This window comes from Plecotus auritus (assembly GCF_963455305.1).
Source record: "Plecotus auritus genome assembly, chromosome: 3".
Taxonomy (NCBI): domain Eukaryota; kingdom Metazoa; phylum Chordata; class Mammalia; order Chiroptera; family Vespertilionidae; genus Plecotus; species Plecotus auritus.
Genome location: NC_137772.1, coordinates 163,409,162 through 163,430,541, shown reverse-complemented (window position 1 = coordinate 163,430,541; position 21,380 = coordinate 163,409,162). Strand labels below are relative to the sequence as shown.

Here is a 21,380-nt window from a genome sequence, read left to right as displayed (position 1 = left end):
ATTATTTTTAGTGAAAGTTACAAATATAATGGGTCACCAAAGGAGACTCAACTATTTGGAAACTCTTAAAATCCAAATGAGTGTTAATTTCTAATTGGATTATTTAGGTTAATTTTAACTGAAAATATAGAGAGTTAAAATGTTCAATTCCTTTTCCCAGGAGCATTTCCCTGCTTCAACATGAAAGATCATTTAGATCTCAAGGCACAGGAGATCAGTTAACTAAGATAAGTCTGACTGATTGGATTTTTTTAATTTCCTAAAACTTATGAAGATATCACTAAGACTAACCAAAGGAGACCTGCCTGATGAGAAAATTCAACAATGTCACAAAAAGGCACAACTTTTGAATGTTTATATCGAATTAATATTTTATTCTTACAAAAGTGAATGCTAACGTGACTCATCATTTATGTATGAAATACTTACTCATTTTCCATCTTTCAAAGGATAGAACATTCTTTTTAATATTATATTATAGTACTCACCAAGTAATAAACCTCCACCCAGAGGTTTTATTTCAGTAGTCACAGAAAGAAAAAATCAGTATGTGGTTTCAAATCCTAGCTCTAGACCAGTTGTGCAAACTTGCATATATCAGTACCTTAATTTCCTTATCTATAAAATGAGAATAAAAGACCTACTTCATAAGGTTGCTGTGCAGATTGAATGAGTTAATATACAGGAAGCATCAGGCATGTGTACCAACATGGCCTCAAACGACCACCATACTCAACAAGCAACTCAAAGCTATGTGGCAGGCCTTCTAGCCTGGGCAGCAATCCATAGGGCTGCTTCCCAGAAGAGCAGTCAGCCCAATAGACAGCAGAGCTATGGTGACTACAGCCAGTCAGGGGACACTCCAGGCTATGGCCAGAGCACCTATGGTTCTTATATAAGGACAAACCCAGAACAGCTGAGGCACTCGGTCAGCTCCCCAGGGATATGGCTCAACTGCTGGCTGTGGCAGTGGCCAGAGTTCTCATCTTATGGGCAGCAGTCCTACCCTGGCTATGGTCAGCAGCCGGCTCCTAGCAGCACCTTGGGAAGTTGCAGCAGCATTTCTCAGAGCAGCAACTACGGGCAGCCCCAGAGTGGGATGATGGTCAGCAGTCAGGCTATGGTGGACAACGGCCTAGCTGTGGTGCACAGCAAAGCTCCCATAATCCTCCTCAGGGCTATGGACAGCAGAACCAGTACAAGAGTAGCAGTGGAGGTGGCAGAGGGGGTGGGTAGTAGCAGTAGCTGTCGCCAAGATCAGCCCCCCATGAGTGGTGGCAGCAGTGGCAGTGGTTATCGAAATCAGGACCAGAGTGGTGGTGGTGGCAGTGCTACAGGAGAGGCCAGCAGGACCGTGGGGGACAAGGTTACAGCAGTAGCAGCGGTTACCACTGCAGCAAGGTGGCTATGAACCAGAGGTCATGGAGGTGGCCATGGAGGCAGGGGTGGCGTGGGTGGAAATGACCATGGTGGCTTCAATAAATTTGGTGGGCCTCAGGACCAAGGATAACATCATGATTCTGAATGGAATAATTCAGACAACAACAGCTTCTTCGTGCAAGGCATGGGCAGGATTACAAATAAGAAAACAGAACAGCTATAACTAATCTGTACACAGACAAGGAAACGGGCAAGCTGAAGGGAGAGGCAATGGTATGACCCACTTTCTGCTAAGGCAGCTGTCGACTGGTTTGATGGTAAAGAATTCTCTGGGAATCCCTGTCAAGGTCTCATTTGCTACTCAGTGAGCAGATTTCAGTCGGAGTGGTGGCAGTGGTCATGGGGGGCGAGGAGGACCCATGGGGCCATGGAGACTATGGAGGTGGTGGCGGTGGTGGGGGAGGACTCCCCAGTGGAGGTGGTGGCAGTAAAGGATAGCAGCGAGCCAAAACCCGTTTGGCTCAGTGGATAGAGCGTCGGCCTGCGGACTGAAAGGTCCCGGGATTGATTCCGGTCAAGGGCATGTACCTTGGTTGCGGGCACATCCTCAGTGGGAGTTGTGCGGGAGGCAGCTGATCGATGTTTCTCTCTCATCGATGTTTCTAGCTCTCTATCCCTCTCCCTTCCTCTCTGTGAAATATCAATAAAATATATATATTTTAAAAAAAAAAAAAAAAGGATAGCAGCGAGCTGGAGACTGGAAGTGTCCTAATCCTACATGTGAGAGTATGAACTCTTCTTGGAGGAAAGAATGCAACCGTGTAAGGCCCCTAAACTAGACGGCCCAGGACAGGAACCAGGATGCTCTCTGGTGGGGGTAGCTATGGAGATGGTCGCCGTGGTGGCAGAGGAGACTATGATTAGCTATCTAGGCCGAAGAAGGGACCATGGGGGCTCTGAGGTGGCCAGGGTGGTGGGAACCGAGATTACTTCAAGCAGATTGGCCTTGGCAAGATGGACTCCAGGGGTGACCACAGACAGGATTGCAGAAATGCCATATTAACCTGTCTCCTGAGGTTCTAGAACAGGTTTTCTCCTATACGCAGTGTAACTCTCATTATTTTATAACCTTCTGACTCCTGACCACACACGGGATTTTTGTGACAGACTATGTAATTATAACCATATATCTGGTTCCCATTAAACACCATTGTTTTAGAGGAAGGGAGGGAAGGAGGGAGAGAGGGAAGGAAGGAAAGAGAGGGAGGGAGGGATCAGAACAGTTCCTACTGGATGGTAACAATACATGTTAGTTATTGTTACTGTTTTTATTATCAGAAGACTATAAATTGGTCTATCTGACTGGTCCCAACCATGCCTCTGCTGCAGAATTAAAAAGTCATATTTAAAACTAAGAGTTAGTCAATTCTGGGAAGTCTTCTTTTTTAAGCCAATTAAGTTTTTGTTTTTCTTTTAGAACAGATGAGGCCTTCTTTTAATAGACACGGATTTTCCCCTTTATGATTCATTTACATTCTTAATTTGGAAAAAGCTGTTTAAAAATTTAGAGAGAAAATTTAAATATTTAACATTTAATTTAAACATTGAACATTCTAACTGTGCTATGAAGGGGAGAAAATAGAGTTTTCTTGAAATTTTTCACAATTTATAGCCATTTATAAGACCCCCTGCTTCCTAGCTTCTTTGGAGTGAAAACAGCCTTTCATATTTCTTAATATTCTTATGTTAAAAGATCAATAATAAAAATTATATATCCCTGAAAAGGATCATGTTACTTTTTTATTAAATTTCTTATTTTTAAACTGAGCCTGGTGTAATAAAAAGATCCCTAAATGGGAGTCTGACTCTGCCCCTAAACTTACTGTATAATCTTGAGTAGTCACTTATGGTTGTGCTTCCATTCCTTCATTTAAAAAGGACACAGACTAGGTGGTTTCCATAAAATTATCCGATCTTACAACAATGACTCCCATCAACCTACTTTCAATAGCACAGCTAAGAAACACAGAAACATATTGGCAATGTTGACCTTTATCTGAGCTCTGTGCTCTCTGAAAGCAGAAGTGGTTGAGAAATCACCCCAGCTAAGTGCAAAAGACCACCCTGCTCACACATATCCCGAGATAAGACCTGTCTCCTTCCCCATGATTCTCATGAGACTCACTGATGACTCGCTTATTTACCTGCCTCTATAAAACCCAGGTCTCTCTCCTTTTCTTTAGGACAGACGCTTCTCATTAATGAGCATTTCCCTATCGCTGAATAAATTCACTTCCTTAATTGTCCAGGGTATTTTGTCTTTCACAATATTATTAAATTACAAGGTTAAATTTCCAAAATGGGAATGTAGAGCAGGGTGTAAAAAACAATACTCAAGTCAAGGTTAACCTATGAGGACACTTACTATAATACAATTGTTCCATGAACTTTTTAAGTGCAGAAATATTGATGACGTTGTGGAAATAATGTACAAATGAAGTTCTGACTCTTTTTTCTCTAGGTTTGGGTTACTTTGTAAAAGGGAGGCGGGGGAGGAATTTCCTAAGTAAAGCTCATTTCCGTTCCCATTGCACTTGAAAGGGATTTCACTTAGAGAGTCTTTGTGATCTGGAAGTCCCTTGGGTCCTTTTGTGTTTGTGGTGCAAGATGGCACACTGACAGCCTGGCCAGTGGCTGCTGTAGACTGACAGCTCCTCCTGGAGGGCGTGGGTAGGGGTCGAACGGCACTTTGACCTTGAAGGGACAGCTTCTTGAGGTCTGAAGGAGGACAGAGAGTTGAGTCCTTGGACAGTGTGCTGCTCTCTTGGTGGTACCTGTCAGGTAGAATTTAGCATTAAACGTGATATTCAGAATTGGATAGGAAGGAACAAGGAGATACAAATGCTCCAACTACAGCAGCTTAAGACTCTGAAATGAATGTTTTCCGATAAAAGGAATGCTTAACAGAAGGGGGTGACTTAATCTCACTTGCTTACACACTGACCCAGGGGAGATATGGCACAATTCTGCAGTATACTTTTCTGCTTTCAGAAATAAAATTCTACCCAATGTCATTTAAAGAAATACTTTTTATATCTAAGGAATTGTGCCTGTCCTTCACGAAGTCCAATATTTCCATTGAAAGGACTTCTCGTTCTACTTCTAAAACCTGGTTTTTCTTTCACTCTGCATTTCTAATGGATCCTATAAAGAAAAAACAATTCATATGGAGATATAAAGAGAGATTTTTAATGGTGTTTTGGTTCATCTCTTGCAAATACTCTTCTGATATTAACAATAGCATCGCCAACACCTCAGTACTTTTTTCAGAATCAATCCTTTACCTTCCCTGTTCTCTCCAGCTCACCGTGACCCATTTCTACTCTGCTGCCCAAGGAAGCAAGTAGTAGAGGCTTAGAAGTTGCAGAGTATGCTGAGATCTAAGTTCCCATCCTGGCTGTGCCACTCAGTGGGTCTGTGACTTTGGTTGACCTAAGCCTCAAGTCCCTCCTTTTAAAATAGGAACAATAACGGTACCAATCTCACAGAGTTTCTATGAGAATGAAATAAGAAAATATACATGTTATGTGTCTGTAACACTGGAAACAGTAAGTGGTAGCTATTAATATTATCCTATATTGCCTTAAATTGCTGGTTTATCATTTTATATTAAAGTGTCTTTGTCTCCCTTACAAAATTGTAACTGCTATGTAAGTGGAAAGTCATTTAGTTTTTATTAGTTCCTAAATTAATTTTAAACAGGTATAAAATTCATCATTGTCTGTATAGTGCTATGAACTGTGCTGAGTTCCAACCATCTGCTCCCTCCCCCACTGACTTTGCATGTGCGCAGGTGCGTACACACAGGAACAGACACACACACACTGGTCACTCAAATTCCATCCCCTTTAACAGCCATAATTATCTTACATTGCCCTTTCTTCATAGGATTCTATTATGTAACCATGTTATCAAACTAAGTACATAAGGTGCTCACACTAAGATTTTCAGTTAAAGGAATATATGTCTAGCCCTGAAATGGATGACACATAACTCCAGTCCTCTTTAAAGTGACAGCTTTTCTTTTTATTCTTGCAGATAATATTTTCTAAAATTTTCTCCATGGAAATTGAAGAGAGTTAATTAACCAGTGCCTGGATTATGTTAGATAACGTTATGAAAATATGTTACAATGTTCATGTCAGGCACAACATATGTTTCATGTGAAAATTCAGCAACATGATTTCATGTAATTATAGAAAGTCTCACTTAAATCAACTGTTATTTACTCAGGTGTATGAAAAAAATCTATTGTTTGGGGGATTTAAAAAGGGTTCCTAAAAAAGATTATTGTTTTGGCAGCATAAATGAAAATGCCATGGTCATTACTGCTTCACTAGTTAAACAAGCCAACTCATAAAACAAAACTGTATGCTTCATTTGAAATTCAATAACGCCCTTCATTACTAGCCTGATTAAAAAGCAGTTCATTACTAAGTAAGAGTTCTAGAACCTTGAATTTGCACTTGTCAACCTCATATTTATAAAACTAAGTTGCTAAAAGTCAAGTGTTTTTCTAATGAGCTGATAATGTATCTCCAGGGAGAAAACAGCCACAAGGGAAAAAAAGATGAGAGAAATGGGAATGAGAACTCCAAAATCAAAAGTATGCACAAATCATCTCTCCTTTTTCCCTCTGCATCAAAGACAGATAAACTCTTTGAGGCTGAAAATGTCAGGTTAAAAGTCACAGTCCAAAAAGCAACAGGCAGAATTGAACAGCTTCAGAAAAATCTGTTAAGGTGCAAGTTCAGCTAAGAATAAAACGTACATATAGACCAGTGGTTTGCCGCTCTGTTGACTAATGAGTTTGCTGACCACTGATATAGGCTACCATATTGATTCTATCAAGAAAAATGGTAAATTAGAAAAAAATGATTGATTTAAGAAACTCTTTAAAAGGATAAGAAAGTAGTTCAGTTAATATGAAAATGGAGAGTTTAGTTTCATGGAGAGCTAAAAACCTATCAAGTTGAAATAGGTAATTAGATTAATATGTTAAAAACATAAGAAAAAATGTTGATGGATTAGAGATATATTATGGGTGTAGAACTCAGGAGTCTCAATATTCCAGGAGTAAACTGACTACCTGGCCCAGGAATTCCCAAACCTTGGTAGCTAGCTAACAGGAGCATCTAAAGAGCTTCCAAAAACAGATTACAGCGTCCCATCCCTCGTATTAGTGCCTAGGGTGGAGTTCAGGAGTCTGAACTCTCCATGAGCCCTAGAGAGATTCTGATGCAAGGCCAGGCTTGAAAAAAACATGAATTTTTGCCGTTATTCCAGGTGGGCTTTATTCCCACACTCCAGAGGTTTTGGGTTGTCTCCTCACATAGCCTAACCAGCAGGCTGCTGAGAGGACAAACTAATCTCAAAGTAACAACACGTTGGGAAGCAGCAACCGTGTCCCAGATTCCGGCTTATTCAAGCAAGTTCAAGCTCCATAGCCAATCTAACCACAAACAGCAGGAGTGCTCCTGCTGAATTGACTCCCTAATCCTGTTTTGGATACTCAACTTTGTTAAGAAAGTTTTCTGAAAGTGTTTTGGTTTTATCTTTTTGTAAAAGGCAGACTAGTAGGCATACATGACTCTGATAATTGGGGTCCTTCTGAGCTTCAGGGTTATCTTCATTATCACAGTCTGGAACTGGAGCTGGTGAGTTGAATTGGAACAGCAGGCTTCCAAAGACAGAGGCCAAGGGGAGGGGGCATTCATGCCCCTCCCTCCCTGAGATCTCCAATAGCCACCACCCCCTCTCCGAACAAGCCACCACGATAAATTTATATGCACACTGCATAAAAATAGTGCATCTGTGCTACCAAAGGAAAAAGAGCTTCAAGCCACTCCAAGTAAACATACATTCTAAGTACATGAGTCACCTGATTCCCCTCTTTTATGGAATCTCTTCTATTGAAATTCTGGAACCATCACTGGCTCTAGGAAGGATCTGAAACTGGTCCAAATCCTTTTCCATATATATTGGTATATGCTTAAAATTCTACTAGTTTTCTTCTACTTCAGGCCAACATGGAATAACAGGGACTAAACATACCTCCCACCTGAAACAACCAAAAACTAGGAAAATACATGAAGAAAGAAAAAAAAAAAACAGCTTTTAAGACACTGGACATCATAAGAGGGTGAGCTCTGAGTAGTGGGAAACAAGGTGAGAACTAACAGTTGCCCCAACATACTAACTTGAAAAAGTTTCCAGGCCATGATGTAGCAAGGAGCGACAGCTAATAATTGTGGTCATGGTTTCACTGGTATAAGAAAAGAATGTATCAAATTGTGTACTTTAAATATTACAGTTTATTGTGTGTCAAAGCCCTGGTCAGGTAGCTCAGTTGGTTAGAGCATCCTCCTGATATGCCAAGGTTGTGGGTTCGATCCCCAGTCAGGGCACATTCAAGAAGTAATCAATGAATGCATGAATGAGTGAAACAACAAATTGATCTCTCTCTCTCTCTCTTTCTCTCTGTCTCTCTCCCCCCCCCTCAAAAATCAATCAATAAAAAAAATTAATCTGCTAAAATAAAATTCTACTAATAGAGCTTTCCTTGAGCTTCTGGCTTTGATGCCAATTAAAATGGAAATCCCAGGGAAGGGGGAACCAGTTTAAATTTGTATTATTAAGTTATCACATTGTGGTGTCAGTCAAAACCCAAGTACAGAATTGTATAGGGAGAGCAAGGACGCGTACTAAGGAAGGCTAGAAAGAGGAATTCACGGAGAAGGGAGCAAGAGCACAGGATAGGAAATGCAAACAAACTTGGCAAGTGTGTTGTCAGCTAGAAACAACAGGAGTGGTTTTGCTGGAAAGTGTGGTGCGGTGTTTTAGTTGCCACAATGATGGGGAGTATTACTAGCATTTAATGGGCAAGAGCCAGAGAAGCCAAGTCCTACACTGTGTGGGACTGTTCTGCACAACAAGGAAGAGTCCCATTCAAAATGCCAATGGCACCCCACTGAGAAACCCTAGTGGGAGGAATGTGGTTACACTGACTGTTGGTCCCTTCAACAATGCCAGCAGCCGAAACCGGTTTGGCTCAGTGTATAGAGCGTCAGCCTGCGGACTGAAAGGTCCCAGGTTCGATTCCGGTCAAGGGCATGTACCTGGGTTGCGGGCACATCCCCAATAGCGGGTGTGCAGGAGGCAGCTGATCAATGTTTCTCTCTCATCGATGTTTCTAACTCTCTATCCCTCTCCCTTCCTCTCTGTAAAAATATCAATAAAATATATTTAAAAAAAAAAAAAAACAATGCCAGCATTTCAAAGAGGTCTTTGGGTGCACTCCGTGCTATGGATGGCTTGCAATGCGAAACAGAACACTTACTCATCAACCTTTCTTAGCCAGTAAGTTTTTCTGATGTTTCAACTTCCAATGTAATAAAAACCTCCATAGCCTTGAGAACCCTGACATGAATACAGAGATCATTTTTAAAGCTAACTCCTTAAACCAGCTGTGGGCAAACTACGGCCCACGGGCCGAATCCGGCCCGTTCGGCTGTTCTATCCGGCCCGCGGAGCCGAAAGAGCGGAGGGTTCTCTTGCTCTCCCCTCCGCTCCTTCACTTTGAACTTATATTAGTTCACACAAACACTCCATCCATGCTTTTGTTCCGGCCCTCCGGTCCAGTTTAAGAACCCATTGTGGCCCTCGAGTCAAAAAGTTTGCCCACCCCTGCCTTAAACCCTAAAAACCTGTAAGAAAATTACAGTTACTATAACCAACTTTCTCATCCGGAATAGTTGGTTGTAAAGTTAAAATGGTGTAAAGGAAATTGGTGATGTATTCCCAGTAGAAAAAAAATCTTCCTAAATCAAAAGTCAATTTTTGGTGAGAAAGGAAGTTATAATAATAAAATCTAGATTTAGAAGAGACCGTGTAGGTCATCTTGATAAAACAGCAAGAGAAGGTGAGGGTGAGGGACAGTGAAGTAGACCAAGGCCGCTTCTCGGCAGCCTAGGTTACTGCACAGTGTGGTATACCACAGATTTATGAATACTCCCCACCCAGAGTTCACTTTTCCTTTGCAGCATTTTGCAATGTTTTCCTATCCTGCCTTTCAAGGCTTCAACCCTCATTAATTTTCCACATGTATCTCTTGACTCACAGCTGTTAGAATGCTATGCTCCCCTCCTCCTTCTAATCTCTAGATACTGACTGTGTAACAGAATCACACTTTGAGTTATGAAGCTTAGGAAGTTCCTTTCTAAATTTATACCCGGACTTCTTTCCCACTGTGCAGACTGAAATTTCAAAGCCAGATGAACTTCTCCACCAGATGAGGACCTCATGCTTAACCTATGCAAACCAGTACTGGGCTTGATCCCTCCTGACATCCTTATTTCTCTGAAAGGCATCGCCTTGCAGGCACCCCAGCTTGAAACCACAGTGGCTTATCTCTCCATCTCTACTATGTTCCTTAAATCAACTGACAGTCTTGTAGCTTTTACTTCCCCAATCTCTCATCCATCCCTTTTTCTTTATTCCCACTACCACTAGCCCAATTCAGATTCTTAATGCTTCCCACCAACGTTTGGTCTCTCCCTGCTTCAGTCCATTTTCAGCACAACTGTCAGGTTATTTTCTGTAAGAGTGATTTTTATCATGTTCTCTGGCTCAAAACTTTCAATAGTTTTCTCATGTCCTATGAAACGACATGTAAAATTTTCCCCTGAATTTGTAAGACCCTCCAAAATATGGGCCCAATTTTACCTCCTGACTTTATACTTAGTAATCATGGTGTATTTTTAAATCACACTAGGCTGCTTACCTTTCCTAATACATATTCCATTTTTCCCTGCCTCGATCTTAGCTTCTGCTGTTCTCTTCAACTGCAATAACTCCACCTCCATTTGCAATATCCTTCACCAACTGTCATCTGGCATCTTGATTCTTCCCAGAACTGAACATAATCCTTCCCCTCTTTAAATCTCTTTGACAATTTGCTCAAACTCATTGATGACATGTAGCATGTATCCATTGTATTATCTTTATTTATGCAAATATCATGTATCCTGGTTAGAATCAGCTTCTCAAAGACAGGAACTATGCTTTACTCTGTATTCACCACACAGAACCAGCGCTCAATAAATGTTTTTTAATTTAATTATAATCAATTATTTGTTTTTTGGCATTTATATAATCTGTTGAAATGAGAAAAATTATACTTTACTATTTAACTAACCGGATTTGAATTTACTTTCTTCATTATTACATATATGAGATAAACAGAACGCCAATGCCATTAGTAAAGGAAAAGCATTTTTAAAAAATTGAAATGGGAAATAAGTTTTAGTTATCAAGTTAAAAACATACTCCAAACAATAATCTCACCCGACAGAGGATTCATCCAGACTTTTAGGCTCTTTGCCTCTCCATAAGACAGGGCCATTATTCTCTTCCTTGACTAAAAGGAAAGAAAAGTTATTTGGTAGTTAATTACATAATTTGATTGAGTTTATAAAGATGTAGTCACTGATTCTATGAGTGCTCATAAATTCTCACAAAAACTTACAAGTACAAAATTATAAGCCGGGCACCATGATGAAACAAAAAGAGCTTTGGCTTTGACATTAAAGCTTGTGTGCTCAAATTCAGCACACCTTACAAGTTACTTTATTCCTCTGGCCTCAATATCTTCAGTAATAATGAGGATGATAATTCTGTGAACGAAAATGGGATAATATGATGCCTGGCAGAGTAAGTATGCAATAAACATTAGCTGAATTTAAAGTAAAACTCAAAGAACCAATCATAACTTACAAGAAAACTGTCATGTCCTCTCCATTATGTGAGTATATTTTGTTTGTTTATTTGGAGGAATAAATAATAATATCTAATAAGTATCTAATAAGTAATCTCTAATAATAATATATAATAACTAGAGGCCCGGTGCATGGATTCATGCATGGGAAGGGGGCCTCGGCCTGGCCTGCAGGGATTGGGCTGAAACTGTCAGTCCGACATCCCCCAAGGGGTTCCAGATTGCGAGAGGGCACAGGCCAGGCCGAGGGACCCACCACTGGGCCCGTTTCAGCCCAATCCCACAGGCCAGGCCTAGTGACCCCACCGGAGCAAGAATCCATGTGCCGGGCCTCTAGTATGCATATAAGATCTTTGATTAATCTCTTCCCACTCTCCCACCGCCCCCCTTCCCTCTGAGATTCATCATTCTGTTCTATGTTTCCATGCTTGTGCATTGAGCGTCTGCCCCCTAATGGTCAATGCACATCATAGCTACTGGTCGAATGGTCATTTAGGCTTTTATATATATAGACTAGGGGCCAAGTGCATGAACTCACGCACTTTGAAAGGAACTGTGGGCTGCGAGGCTGCGGTGGACACAGGGGCGGGTCTCAGCCCATCCTCCATGCTCCCACCCGGCCCCTACCACCATGGCCTCCAGTCCCCTGTCTGCCAGCAGCCCCGCTCCCACCACGGCCGCTCCCACATGTTGACAGCGCAGGCCCCACTCGCACCCGCTGACAGTGCAGAGCAATTGGGGCTGGCACCAGCAGCGGGTGAGAGCGGCGCTGGCGCCGTCAGCGGGTGTGAGTGGCGGCTGCTACTCCGATTGCCACTCAGGAGCAGGAGGAGGTGGAGAAGCCCTCCTCAGGGGAGATAGGGGCCAGCAGCCACCGCTCACACCTGCTGACAGCACTGAGCGATCGGGACCGGCACCAGGCGCCGGCAGCCGGGTGCAAGCGGCAGCTCCGGCACCAGCTGCAGGTGTGAGCGGGGCCGTTGCTGGCAGCAGGTGCGAGCAGCAGCTGCTGGCTCCAATCGCCCCTCAGGAGTAGGGGGAGGTGGAGAAGCCCTGAGTGGCAATCGGAGCCAGCAGCCACCGCTCACACCTGCTGACAGCTTGGAGCGATCAGGGCCGGCACCAGGCACTGGCAGCGGGTGCGAGCAGCGGCTCCAGCACCGGCAGTGAGTGCAAGCAGGGCCAGCGCAGCAGCAGGTGCGAGTGCCGGGCGGGACCACAGTGCACAGGAGCAAAGAATTTTCAGTAACCACCAAAGGCTCACCCCAATGACAGCGACTGGCGCCCCACCTTGATCTGGTGCTCCCGCTCACCTGCTCCACCATCCCACCTTGGCCAACACCCGCCATGTTCTGTGCTCTGCTGCCTGCTGCCAACACCCACCATATTCTGTGCCCCCGCTCTGGTAGTCAGTGTATGTCATAGTGATTGGTTGTTTGGTTGTTCTGCCGTTCGGTCTATTTGCATATTAGGGTTTTATATATATATAGATTATTGACTACTAGAGGCCCGGGTCATGAACTGGTGGGGTCCCTCAACCTGGCCTGCAAGATTCAGGCCAAAACCAGATCTCCGACATCCCCCCGAGGGGTCCTGGATTGCGAGAGAGCAGTTCTCGAGTGACGTACCCTAGAATCGGGCTCTCTCCTCTTTGGTTCCAGGTGCATCACCCGAGAACTGCAGCTGCCAGTCAATGTAGCTCAGCAGCTCCTGCATTGAGCGTCTGCCCCCTGGGGGTCATTGAGCATCATAGCTACCGATCAGACAATCAAACGGTCGGATGGTCACTTAGGCTTTTATATATATAGATAATAGTATCTCATAGTATCTGACAAGAACTAAATTTACATTTCCATAAGCTTCTGCAAGAGGTCAGCATTAGCCACACCTTTTGACCTCCCACAGAAACTCTCTGTCCCTGTCTGACCACCTTCCCGTCCTTGTAGAAGAGGAGGCTGAGTCAGGGATGCACAAGCCATCCATACAGCAAGGGAGGGAAAGAGGGAAAGCCCTTGCTCCCACACAGGATTCCTTTCAGGGATTTCCCTGGCTCTTTTACACGTTTCCTTTCTTGACTTGCTTGCTTCCCTTTCCTCCTCCCTCCCTTTTTTTTCCAGTTTATTTTTCTTTTGAGATTAAACTTACATCAAATGAAATGCAAAATCTTAAGTGCACTTTCACTGAGTTTGACCCATTTCCTTTTGAACTGATCTGTGTAACTCTTGTCTTTCACTCCTGTGGGTCTGAGAGAAGCTCAAGGCACCTCCATGCCTGAGAGAAAGAACCCTCTCGCAGTGGAGGACCAAGGATGATGCTGGATGGCATCTGTAGGAAGATGGAGTGTGCAGGACACTAAGGTTTGCTCTGATCTAGGCCTAAGAGGTCAGCACAGCTCCCTTGACGTCCAGCATAGCTCATCCGAATTGAAAACCACCTGGGAATCTGAGGCAGTGGGTTTAATGATACAAAGTGTTCTTCAGGAACCTGCAGCTGCAGGAGATGACTTTGGAGAGGATCAGGGTATAGTGGTCATCTGTCATTTTGTCTTCCCAGGACCTTCCTTTTTTGAGGAACTGTCCTCTTCCTATAGTTACCACAGGTGCCGGTCCCAACTGCTACAGCTTCTTCTATAAAACTAATGATTGATTAAGCTTCAGTGACTCTCACTTGCATGAGTTCCTTCCAGTCTTAGGAGAGACACTAACCATATGTTCAAATGTTTGTACAAAATGTGCAAAGGAAACACATTTTAATCACCATCATTTAAGACCACAGGCACTTCCCGCTTCAGTTTCTCTTCAGTCTCACTTCCCCTTGTGGGGAGTGGCCACAGCCACTTAATATTTGTGATTTCTTCTGCCCAGGTTTCTTTGGAGTGCTGCAGTCATTGTGCATGGTGTTTTAACTCTTTTTCTTAAAGAGGGATCTGCAAATTGTATGAGTTTTAATCCCTACAAAACCCAGATCCACCCCTGCCCTAGCCATAGCAGAATGGTCTAAGGATGCACTTCTAATCCAAACTGTCCGATCAATGTTTCCCCCTAGATTCATGACCTTTGGACCTGAGAGGCAGAGCTAGGAGTCTTTTAAGCTGACTGGACCCTAAAAGAAGGTGTTCCCCCACAGGCTATTAAGGTCCCTGGTTCCTAGTCTTCCATTATTTGGCTCTTCTGTTCCCCTTTTGATCCCCTAAGCCAGTGGTCGGCAAACTCATTAGTCAACAGAGCGGCCAACCGTGGCTCACGAGCCGCAGTTTGCCAACCACTGCCCTCAGCAATTTCAAAATCCTTCTGATGAATTCCCTTTGGCATTAAGATAGGCAGAATCCATTTTTTTCTACTTGCAAACTAAGAACCTTTACAATACATAACTGTTTAAGATCCCAATTGTCAAACACACTTCTAATAGTAGGCATTTCACAAATACAGGTACTGAATGTGACAGACCTTATGCCTCTGACTGGTGCTGGAATTAAGGAGAACATAGCACAGGTGGCCCAGAGGTCAGACAGGTTGGAGCCTATCTCTTGCTTCAGGACCACATATTATAGTGTCTAGGAGGAGAGCCACAGGGGTCCCAGCTACACAGCAATACCTACCCAGGGAACAAGCTGCTTAGAGGAGAACTAGCAACATAGAGCACATCCCTGATGGTATGCTGGGAAGCCTCAGAGACCACTAAGGCTTCTCTATTAGGAAGCAGTACCACCTAAACAACAACCTGGACCTAGCTTTAAGTTGTCTTAAACCTGATCTCATCCAAGTTCACTAACCAAACTTGAACTTGCTCTTTTTTGTATGAGGTCATTTAAAGGTTGCAACCAAACAACTGTGGTATTGCTGTTCCTGCCTCTCTCTATGATAGCTTTAATTTTTTAAAAAATTTTTAAATATAATTTTATTGATTTCAGAGAGGAAGGGAGAGGGAGAGAGAAATGGAAACATCGATGATGAAAGAGAATCATTATCGGCTGCCTCCTGCACGCCCCCTACTGGGGATCGAGCCCACAACCTGGGCATGTGCCCTTGAACGGAATCCAATCCGGGACCCTTCAGTCCGCAGGCGGACGCTCTATCCACTGAGCCAGACCAGCTAAAGCTAGCTTTGAATTTTCATTTGTAACAGTGGTGTGGAAAATCTCAGGTTCATCTGTGCACTCCACTGAAAAATGAAGTATGGCCCGAGGTCTGTCTCTACGGTTGATGGAATGCCCGGTCTCCTGGAAGCCAATGACTAGAAGTTGGCAGGTATAAGGCAGCAGTGACAAGAGAGCCTGACTACAGGTGATAGATAATAGAGTTATCAGCCAAGGTATTCTCTAGTGTGCACACAGAAGTTGACACTCTTCTTAGTAGCTCATGTCTGAAGTCCTTCAGCCATTTAGCACAGTGTATATCTGATGGCATGTTCAGAAATGCTGGACGGCTGAGAGACAGTTTTCGAAGCGACATTGCAAAAAGAATGCATCTGTTTTCTTAACTGCAGGAGGTTCGATTATATTTTTCAAACTCTATCTCTGTGCCAAGCTTATGTAAAAATCACACACTAAACCTGAGAGACTTATCAGTGCTCTGTTGTTTTAGTTTTATCCCACATCAGTGGTTTTAGAAAATAGCTGTTTTAGATTTAAAATAAAAATTACACACACACACACACACACACACACACACACACACACAAACATAAAAAGTATAATTCAAAGTGTTAACTGTGGCCCATATAAGCACACGTGTATATGATTGAGAAAAGCCTCTTTTTCTCAGAATCTCCAGAAAAATTGGGCCTAATTAGGAATCCCACTAAAAGTGTGATCAGGAAACTGAGAATTTTTAGGATAAATTATTTGTAATTTTGAGCTTCCTCTGTTAAGATAACCCAGTTATCTGGAGTGTAAGCACCTTTGCCACATGGCACAAATATTCCCCAGGCTTCCACCCAAGAGGTTTGGAGTCCGTCCTAATCATGGTCTTTATCTAATGCCCAGTAGTTTGTGTGCTGCTTCTCTAGGCAGGACATCACCACGAACGCTGAAGACTTTAGTGCTGACTATTATCAAACAGATGGGCAGACAGGTTGGAGCCTCTCTCTTGCTTCAGGACCACATATTTCAGCATGTCTAGGAGAGCCACAGGTCCTCTGTGCACAGCAGTACCTACCCAGGGAACAGGCGTAGTGGAGAGCAGGAACACAGAGCATGTTACTGTTGGCAAGCTCCAAAGGGGGAACAGTTTCTATCCTCTACTGTGTGTTGTGTGACTTCTTGTGACAGTGGCAGTTTCGTGTTTTCAGAAGTCATTGTGTAAAAGTGCCAGATGGTGCCTTTTGAGATGAAAGTAAAAAACAGTTGGGGAGAGGTATAATTCTATAAGTAACCATGTGCATGGACATCAGATAAGTGTGGTTTTTTTAATTCTTCACTTCTTTTAACATAATTTGCAAAGTTTCTAGGAATTTAAAGTTCATAGAATTTCTACCTGCAATTGGCTACTTTATTGTGTGTTTTTGTCTTATAAATGTTGGGAGGGGAAAAAAAGTCAAGAATCATGATGCTATGGACAAGGATAAATATTCATTTAAGGCAACCAACACCAGTTAGATATCCTAGTTAGTGTGACAAGAGACCTGGTGAGTACCCAGGGATTTAATAAGTCTGCTAATTACAACAACTTCTACACACAGTTGCCATGCCATAGAGTGTCAGCATGGAGAAGTGCTCATCATGAGAGTGTACAAACACTGGACCGTTTTCTCACACTTTGTACCTATTCAGTACTCGAAGAGGCTCTGAGTCTGACTTGGAGTGAAGTCTGATGAAGAGGGAATGGGCTGGCATGGGGTGGTCTAGCTCCTCTGGGTAGATGCCAGAAATGGAAGGGCCTATCCAGGAGCCACTTTGGACTTCATTCTTCCCTCTCATTCTATGCTACAGATGAGATCTTAACTGCTTTCCTGCTGTGTGCCCTGTCCTGCCCACATTATTTCATGTAATACAACAACCCTGTGAATGTAATAACAAAGAAAGAAAACTGAGGCTCACAACGGTTAAGTGACTTGAAAAGGTCACACAGCCAGGAAAGGTGAGAGCTAAGATTCAAGTCTAGGCTTAGCTGAATCCAAAGTCCATGCTCTTTTTCTCTGCTTTTCACCAGCTACCAACTATGGGGATCAGTACCCTAAAGGGTTCCTTTATATCCATGTATATTTCATGGATATGCCATGAAAGTAAGCAGGGTAATGCTGTACTATATTTCTATTTTATTTTTATCCATTCATCTTTCAATTTTTAAAACTAATCCACAAGAAACATTTAGGTAAAGCCCAAAATGTGAAACATAAAAGCAAGGCAGCTTTGGTTGAGCCAGGTGAGCACAGGGCGCCCTAACTCCTTATCCTCCCCTTCCCACCCTACTGTGGAGTTTCTAGATCTCCTTGGGTACTACAGGAAAACCACCTGCATCAGTGGCAGAACTCCCTAAACACAAAATCTAAAGGTGAGTTTTCATCTTTTTATGAAGGTATGTATCACCATTCTTGGGTGAACAGATTCCCAACAAATGTTTTTGAATGAAGAGTGAATGCTGGTATTAACCATAATAAGCCATAATTATCAGGGCAGGACCTTGGCCTCCCTTGCTGGTGAGAGGGAGCACGGAGATAACTATCAGGACTTCTCCCTAAGCCAGGGACACAGTCTTCCAGTTACCCCTGCACTTCTTCACTCAGTTTTCTGTTAAAATCTATCCTATCTAATAAAGAGGGAATATGCTAATTGACCATCACACCCCCACAAAGATGGCGGCGCCCACAGCCAATAAGGAGGGAATATGCTAATTGACCGCCACACACACAAAGATGGAGGCACCCACAGCCACAAGATGGCAGCACCCAGTCTCCTCAGCCCCCGGGGCGGCAGGTGTGCGGCACAGCCAGGCCCGCCCCCAGGCGAGTCCAGCCGCTCCACGCGTCTGCCTCCAGAGTCCCCCAGTCCCCTCAGCCCCCGAGCCTCCCAGGGCCGGCCCAAGGCACAGGCAAGCCTCGGATGTCAGCTGCCCAGCCACCCAGGGCTGGCCCGAGGGACAACCAAACGACTGAACAAGCAGGCCACATGGGGCGACCAGGTCAGCAGGGGGGTTAGTGAGGGATGACCAAACAACTGAACAGCAGGCTGCGTGGGGCGACCAGGCCGGCAGGGGGGTTAGTGAGGGACGACCAAACAACTGAACAGCAGGCTGCATGGGTGACCAGGCCAGCGGGGGGAGGGTGGCTGTGAGGGGCAACCGGGCTGTTGAGGGGGCTTTTGGGGGTGACCAGGCTGGCAGGGGGGGCAGTTGGGGGCAACCAGGACAGCCGGGGGGGGGGGGCCATTGGGGGAAATGAGGCTGGCAGGGGGGGCAGTGAGAGGTGACTAGGCCGGCAGGGGGCAGTTGGAGACGACCAGGCTGGTGGGGGGGGGCAGTTAGAAGCGACCAGGCTGGCAGGGAGGGGGCAGTTGGGGGCAACCTGGCCAGCAGCAGGGGGCAGTTAGGGGCGACCAGGCCAGCACACAGAGGCAGTGAGGGGCGATCAGGCCGGCACACAGAGGCAGTGAGGGATGATCAGGCCGGCAGGGGGGGGCAGTTAGGAGCAACCAGGCAGGCAGGCAAGTGAGTGATTAGGAGCCAGCAGTCCAGGATTGTGAGGGGGATGTCCAACTGCCGGTCTAGACCAGCAGTCAGACATCCCCCGAAGAGTCCCGGATTGAAGAGGGTGCAGGCTGGGCTGAGGGGACACCCCCCATGCACGAATTTCATGCACCGGGCCACTAATGGTGTTAATAAGATTATTAAAATCAAACAGGAACTGACCACATGGAATCCAGATTCTAACTTATTCTGTTTTTTAAAACACCAGTATTTAGTAAACACCCTTCTTTCTCTCATTTTCTTTCTTCTTTTCTTTCCCATGCTTCCCTCCCTCACTCATTCCTCTCCATTCTTTCCTTTCTTTCCTTCTGTTTGACATATCTTATTCATGGCACACTATGCCCTGGCACTAGGCTGTTGTAATGGATTAGTCAGCTCATCCTCAATGTAAAGAACATTATCTTCTCAACACCTCTAATCATCAGGGAACTGCAAATCAAAATTATAATGAAATGTCACTTCACCCCTGTTAAGATGACCTCGTGTTATAAGAAAGTGAAAAAATAAGTGTTGGTAAGGAAGTGCACTGGTGGTGGGAATGTACAGCCATTCTGGAAACCGGTATGGAGGTCCCTCAAAAAATTAAAATAAAACTACTGTATGATTCAACAATCCCACTTTTGGGTATATATGCAAAAGAAATAAAATCATTATCTCAAAGACATATCCAAGTTCATAGCAGCAGCATTTATAGTAGCCAAGACCTGGAAACTAAGTATTCAGCAACAGGTGAATGGATAAAGAAGATACACACACACACACACACACACACACACACACACACTGCAATATTATTCAGCCTTTAAAAAGAAGGAATACTGTCATTTGTGACAACATAGATGAACCTGGAAGCCATTATGCTAAGTGAAATAAACCACAGAAAGACAAATACTGTATAATTCACTTACATGGAATCTTAAAAAGGCAAATTTATAGTAACAGAGAATAGAATGGTGGTTTGGGGGTGGGGGGAAACGGTAGATGTTGGTCAAAGGGAACAAACTTTCAGTTATAAGCTAGAATCCCAGTGCACAAATTTGTGCACCAGTGGGGTCCCTCAGTCTGGCCTGCAGGATTGGGCCGAAACTGGCTCTGCGACATCCCCCGAGGGGTCCTAGATTGCAAGAGGCACAGACCAAGCCGAGGGACCCCCACTGGTGCCAGGGAGGGATGCAGGAGGTTGGCTAGTTGGGAGGGACCGCAGGAGGGCTCCAGGGCATGTCCGGCCCATCTCGCTCAGTCCCGATCTGCCGGATCCCCGCAGCAAGCTAACCTACCAGTCAGAGCGTCTGCCCCCTGGTGGTCAGTGCACATCATAGCGACTGGTTGACCGGTCGATTGCCCCCTGGTGGTCAGTGCACGTCATAATGAGCAGTTGAGTGGCCTTAGTATATCATTAGCATATTATGCTTTGGTTGAATGGATGACCAGACAACTGGACAGTTAGCATATTAGGCTTTTATTATATAGGATAAGTTCTGGAGACCAAAATGCCCAGCATGGTAACTGTAGTTAATAATAATGTACTGTGTACTTGAAATTTGCAAAGAAAGTAGATCTCAAGTAGTTCTCACTACACACATACACACACACACACACACACACACACACACACACATGCAATTATGTGAGGTGATGGATATCTTAATTAGCCTGATTGTGGTATCATTTCACAATGTATATGTATATCAAAACATCACACTGTATACCTTAAATATATAAAACTTTTATTTGTCAATCATACTTCAATAAAGTTGGGGAGAAAAAAAGAACATTATTATCTTTTTTGCCTCAAAAAGAAATGTATCTTTTCTTGTGTTACTTTAAGAAGTATATTACATACCTTTTTTGTTGTTAGCATTGGCATGGAGAAATGGTAATAAGAATTTCCTGACATCTTTTGACTTTTCACATTCTTTTTTCAAAACAGTTGAATAGATGATCCTTATGTGTTGGTTGATTTCTCTATCTTGTGGACTCAAAAATTCTGGGTAATCATCAATCTGGAAAAAAAAATTGAGTTGCCTGTAGACAAATACAACTGCTTATGTTTTCTGGGATAAGAAATCCCCAAAGCTTAGGACAAGTTTAAACTCCATTCTTTATTTTTATTTTTTCCCTGGCAAATCTTTCTTCTTTTTGTTGTTAGGTTTCCCAATTCTCCTCTATTTGTTTTAGTCCTCACTAAAAGTGTGCTCAGCAACAGAACCCAGAAACTTTTTACACACTATAGGATTGCTAAGTAAATAGTAACAGTGTTTTTGTTTGTTAAAATATATTGCCCCACTTCCATTTTGAAAAAAAAAAAAGATATTTTTTAAAAAGGTCTCAAAATTTTTTAATTAATTGGGCTTAAACTAGAATTTTTCTGGGTAGGAGATAATATCCATTTGTAGGAATAGACTATAAAGATTCTGTGAACACAGGCATCCAGGTTTGAATTATTGGAAGTTTCCTACTCATAAAGAGCTTTCTCTTCTTCC

At 43.6% G+C, this 21,380-nt stretch overlaps 1 protein-coding gene, 1 long non-coding RNA gene and 1 pseudogene across 7 annotated transcripts in view; 2 read left to right on the top strand and 1 right to left on the bottom strand.

Moving 5' to 3' along the window:
• LOC308245197 (uncharacterized protein C12orf56) overlaps positions 1-21,380 on the bottom strand; it is a 78,561-nt gene that overhangs the window by 29,932 nt on the left and 27,249 nt on the right. Inside the window, exons 2-4 of the mRNA XM_080662075.1 lie at positions 20,741-20,900; positions 10,786-10,858; positions 3,806-4,214 (exon numbers count right to left, since the gene is read on the bottom strand). Of these exons, the coding sequence (XP_080518201.1) occupies positions 3,806-4,214; positions 10,786-10,858; positions 20,741-20,900 (642 nt within the window). The remainder of the gene's footprint in view (positions 1-3,805; positions 4,215-10,785; positions 10,859-20,740; positions 20,901-21,380) is intronic.
• The window catches only part of LOC308245198, a 111,442-nt gene that overhangs the window by 63,584 nt on the left and 26,478 nt on the right, over positions 1-21,380 (top strand). The window lies entirely within an intron of this gene.
• Positions 710-1,878, top strand: LOC308243319 (RNA-binding protein FUS-like; annotated as a pseudogene). The gene has a single exon. The product of its transcript is annotated as an RNA-binding protein FUS-like (transcript).